At 39.2% G+C, this 5,689-nt stretch overlaps 1 protein-coding gene across 1 annotated transcript; it reads left to right on the top strand.

The window, feature by feature from the left end:
- The first annotated feature begins 224 nt into the window (after window positions 1-224).
- Window positions 225-611, top strand: LOC145099850 (uncharacterized). Its single transcript, XM_079037353.1, has one exon. The coding sequence runs from the start codon at window positions 225-227 to the stop codon at window positions 609-611; it is 387 nt and encodes a 128-aa protein (XP_078893479.1).
- Window positions 612-5,689: the final 5,078 nt, after the last annotated feature.

The following is a 5,689-nucleotide window of genomic DNA, read 5'->3' as shown; positions in this document are numbered from 1 at the left end:
ATGGGGCCCATGTAATCTTGTATTTAATCATTGTTATTACAATGCTTCTCTATTGAGAAAAGATCTCAAATATGGTATCAGACTAAACCTATCTACCCTAATTTCCTTTTCACGATCCTCTTGTTGATGTGCACCAACTGTGCCGTTGATCACCCTTCTACTCTCTCCTGTTTTATTTTCTTCTTTCTTCTTCACCTCTCTCCATCTACTCTCTATAATCAGCCATGCCTGGTGATGAATCCTCAGGTTCCAAAACCTCTACCAATCAGAAGCCATATGGTGTTGTTAACATCAAAACTCATGTTCATATTATTCTCGACTTCAATGAATTAAACTATGATGGCTGGCGTAGATTGTTTGAAACTCACTGTAGGGGATATTGGGCGCTTGGATTTCTCGACGGGACTTCACTTCCAAAGTCTGATAAGGATGAAGAATGGTATACCCTTGACTTCATTGTCAAGTCATGGATCTATGTCACTCTCACTCAGCCTCTCTTCACATCCATAGTCAAGAAAAACTCTACCGCTCATTCCATATGGCAAAGCCTTGAAGACTTGTTTCGTGAAAATAAAGATACCCGGGCCATTGAACTTGAAAATGAACTATGATTCATGACACAAGGTGAACTTTCAATTGCCCATTATTGTCAAAAAATGAAGGCCATCAATGATCTTTTGGCCAATATCGAGAACCCTATCCCTGAAAAGTCATTTATTGCACATCTGTTGAATGGACTATCCCCACAGTTCGAAAACATATCCATGCTTCTTCGCCATAGGGACCCGTTTCCAACCTATAATATGGTCCACTCCAAGCTTCTGGTTGAAGAAAGCAGACTAAAATCAAACCGCCCAACACCACCTTCACACTCGGATCACTCCTCTGCACCTTTGATATGAATTGTAATCGAATTTAAAGATCAAATCATGTAAGAATTAAGAAAGAAGAAACACGATGAACACGAGAGTAAATATAATCTTTGATCAGCTCATATTATGCTTTTGATTTTACAGAGTACAAATGAATTCTCTGTAAAGAGTACGTGAAAAGTTTAGTTCTCACTCAGTACAGACTCCTATTTATAGGCGTACAAAAGCATAACAAAATACTAAGGACTAGACATAATACTTCATTAAAATGCCTTAGTAAATATAACATTACATCCGAAGACTCAACTTACAAAGACTAAAGATTCTTCGTAACAAAACTAACACTTCGACTTATTACAACATTTATACCTTAACAATCTCCCCCTTTGGAATAAAGGTCGAAGTCTTCATGAAGTAAGTAGTTGAACAGCATACATCAGCACTCTTCGGATTTCCATGTACCAAGAGATAACTTTCTTTATCTCCTTCTTGTCTCCTTCTGAATTCTTCTTGCAATGATTCATACGAACAATTAAGTTCGTATATTGCGAGTTTGTATATCTTTCCACTTCAGAGGTTTGAAACAAGAATCTCTTGGCTCTTCCAGCTTTATCTTTTCCTGCGAAGACTATCCCCAAAGGCTTTAAACAGATTTCTCCGTCTTCGTACTTCTTCAACTCAACCTGCTTCTTTGTAGGAGCCATTGGTGCTGTAATGTCGATGCCTTTAACAGTAGCAAGCTCGACATCAGTTTGAGCAAGGCATTCGAAATAATTCTCCAAGAAAATTTTTATATGCCTACACCCAAGACTGAAGACATCAGGTTCTGTTTCTTGGAGGAAAGAAAAGGACTTGTCTTTGAGAATCAGAGCAATATTGATGAGATCGTAAGTGTTCATCAATGGAAAGTCCGCTACAGTGAACTCTTGAATCTTTCCACTTGCCCTTGTCACAACATACTTCAAGTTCTGAAACCTTCTTTCGAAAATGACATCCCTTTTTATGGATATCACCTTCTTGATCTTCTCCAAGTACCAAACTTCTTCTTGAGCCTTTGCTAATACAGCATGGAATCGAATTTTCATCTTCTTTCCTTCTTCGGTATCCATGGACTTTGTTTCTGTTTTAAACTGTGGCATGACGAACATCATCTCATTGATCGGAAAATCAAGTGACCATAATCCGTATTTGTTACCACAAAACTCTTCCTTGGAATCTTTTTCAAATGAGTACATGTGATCGAACATCACCCTTGACTCAATAGTTTCATAGTTGAACAGTTTCGAAGGATCTCCTTTATCAACATTTGAACCTTCGAGAGCTCTTTGTCGCATAATGCTTTCCACATGCCTCATCCTTTCAACTTCTGCTGCCACCTCAGCTTTTATTTCTTTGTTAGTCTTCTCAATCATGACTCCTTTTCCTTTGTCTTTCACATTCGAAGGAGCTGCACTTTTTGATGAAGAAACATTCGAAGAAACAACATTCCCAATTACAATACCTTTTGTACTAGGTCTTGAAATCGGAACAGTTGTAGTCACAGTCGAAATGACTGGAGCAGCTGAAACTATTGTTGGTTTGACCACAGCTGAAACTATTGTTGTATATCTTTCCACTTCAGAGGTTTGAAACAAGAATCTCTTGGCTCTTCCAGCTTTATCTTTTCCTGCGAAGACTATCCCCAAAGGCTTTAAACAGATTTCTCCGTCTTCGTACTTCTTCAACTCAACCTGCTTCTTTGTAGGAGCCATTGGTGCTGTAATGTCGATGCCTTTAACAGTAGCAAGCTCGACATCAGTTTGAGCAAGGCATTCGAAATAATTCTCCAAGAAAATTTTTATATGCCTACACCCAAGACTGAAGACATCAGGTTCTGTTTCTTGGAGGAAAGAAAAGGACTTGTCTTTGAGAATCAGAGCAATATTGATGAGATCGTAAGTGTTCATCAATGGAAAGTCCGCTACAGTGAACTCTTGAATCTTTCCACTTGCCCTTGTCACAACATACTTCAAGTTCTGAAACCTTCTTTCGAAAATGACATCCCTTTTTATGGATATCACCTTCTTGATCTTCTCCAAGTACCAAACTTCTTCTTGAGCCTTTGCTAATACAGCATGGAATCGAATTTTCATCTTCTTTCCTTCTTCGGTATCCATGGACTTTGTTTCTGTTTTAAACTGTGGCATGACGAACATCATCTCATTGATCGGAAAATCAAGTGACCATAATCCGTATTTGTTACCACAAAACTCTTCCTTGGAATCTTTTTCAAATGAGTACATGTGATCGAACATCACCCTTGACTCAATAGTTTCATAGTTGAACAGTTTCGAAGGATCTCCTTTATCAACATTTGAACCTTCGAGAGCTCTTTGTCGCATAATGCTTTCCACATGCCTCATCCTTTCAACTTCTGCTGCCACCTCAGCTTTTATTTCTTTGTTAGTCTTCTCAATCATGACTCCTTTTCCTTTGTCTTTCACATTCGAAGGAGCTGCACTTTTTGATGAAGAAACATTCGAAGAAACAACATTCCCAATTACAATACCTTTTGTACTAGGTCTTGAAATCGGAACAGTTGTAGTCACAGTCGAAATGACTGGAGCAGCTGAAACTATTGTTGGTTTGACCACAGCTTTCGAAGGATAAACTTTTCCCACCACCTTCGAATCTTTTGTTTTCTTCTCATGTTCCCCAGCCTTTGCTTGAACACCCTTTTCTCCCCCCTTGCACCCCTGTGACAGCAGGTGGGGCATCTGATACATTCGGCAAAAGGCTTGAGATTCGAAGTAACGGAGTAAGATGTTTTTGAAGAATGGCTTTGAAATGAAGAAATTTCTGAGAAAGAAATTCATGAGAGATAATCGGAGAAGAGGATTTCGAAGAGATTTCTTTGAGTTCCTTCAGCAGGTTCACCAACTCTCCAAAATGTTGTACTTCGGTGGCTGAAAGAGAGATCATTTGAGGATTGACTTGTTCGAACATCTTGATGTTGGGTAGCATAACGTAGCAGTTTTGATGTATTGCGTCTATTGGGCTCGGTTTATAGTCCAAGTTTTGTTACTCCGGTTTGGGCCTGTCCAACCGTGAGCTGTTAAGGTTTTAATATAAATTAATGTGCTTGCATGCATATTAGAAAAACGATTGATAGCGATCACAATAGATCACAGATTATTTTCTTTATCATTCTTGTAAACCCTTAATCCTCTACAGTAGAAGTTCTTTATCGAGCTCTGCTGAGGATTGTTGATTAATCATTCGACATTCTTCGATCCATACTTGAGTTGTTTACTGTTTTCGTATTCTTTATTTTACCTGTTATAAGATCTAATCGATCTTCAAGTTAGTTTTTAACTCATCAATTGGTATCAGAGTAGGAGGCTGTGTAAATCATACACTTCTTTTCTGTGAAAAAGGTTTCGATTAGGGTTATTCCGCATTTACTGATATTTATTGAGCCGTCATCCCATAATTGACGTAACTCGATATTTATTGTTTTGCCCTAATTTATTACATTACAAGTCTGATCTTTTAACAGGTTATTCGATCAAGCATGGACGAGTCGCAATCCAATCCCATTAATATTTCGAACAGCATTGGATCAACAACGAAGATTCCCATCCTATACACCCACGATTATGAAGTCTGGGCACATCACTTTGAAGATTATGTTATAGGATCTGAGGATAATGGATACCTCATCTGGGAAGCAATCATCTCTGGACCCTTTTCTCATTCAGCAACTTCAAGGATTATTAAAACTCAAAAGGAGTATAATGATCTTCTGAAAGACGTTAAAGATATTGCTCAAGACGAAAAAGATAAATTTCAGTGCAATATCAAAGCATTGAGATTAATCAGATTCGCTCTTCAATCCGATACGTTCAGACTGGTGAGTTCGTGCACGACTGCAAAAGAAATATGGGACAGGCTACGAGAATTATACTCTACAGACGAAGATCTTGAACACTCCATTCAAACCTTACTCTTGTCTGAGTTTGGTGAATTCAAGCAGGGAGCCGAAGAGACTGTGACGCAAACGTTCGATCGCTTCAATCATCTTCTTAGCAAGATGATTAAACATGACATTGAAAGGAAGCTAATTGAGCAGAAGGTTACGTTTTTGAACGGTCTCAGATCTGAGTGGAGAGCTGTAGTGTCCACAGTTAAAGCCCATGAGCAATTTAAATCCTATTCTTTGGCGAAACTAGTGGGCATCCTAAAATCCCAAGAAAAGATCGTGTTACAAGAGAAAAATGTGGTTTCAAGCCTGGGTTCGTTGGCCCTCCTGTCCAAAAGCAAAGCAGTGATGGAAGAAGAAGACCTCAACTTGGAGGACTATGACCTCACTTCTGAAGACTATGATATGATGGTGTCCAACCCCAAGAGGTTCATCAAGAAGAGATTCCCCACAAACAAGAACCGAAATTGGCAGGGGAGTTATAGTTCTGAAAAGGTTAAAGATGAACCGAAGGCAGCAGAATCAAGGAAGGAACCGAAAGCTGAAGGAGATTCGGGAGTAAGCTGCTATTACTGTGGAGAAAAGAATCACTATGCAAAGGATTCCGTCCTCAAGAAAATGGCAGAAAAGGATGAGGAAAAGGATGAAGAAGCTTTGTTACAGAAAAAGTTGGATGACATCAGAAAGAAGAGATCTACTGCTAACCCTTCTATGAACGCTTTAATTGTGCAGGGTTCGGTAGCAGATGATGAGTTCGGTGGCGTGGAGGTCTGGTCAACCAACTCTGAAGATGATGAAGTAAGGAAGCCTTCTCATGGAAAGGCTTATGTGGCGAAAGAAGAGAGCAGTGGTGGAA

The sequence above is a fragment of the Lactuca serriola genome, chromosome 4, assembly GCF_051521515.1.
Source record: "Lactuca serriola cultivar US96UC23 chromosome 4, Lser_US96UC23_V15, whole genome shotgun sequence".
NCBI classification, from domain to species: Eukaryota; Viridiplantae; Streptophyta; class Magnoliopsida; order Asterales; family Asteraceae; genus Lactuca; species Lactuca serriola.
Note: the sequence above shows the minus strand (reverse complement) of the source record. Positions and strands in the feature narration are given on the sequence as shown.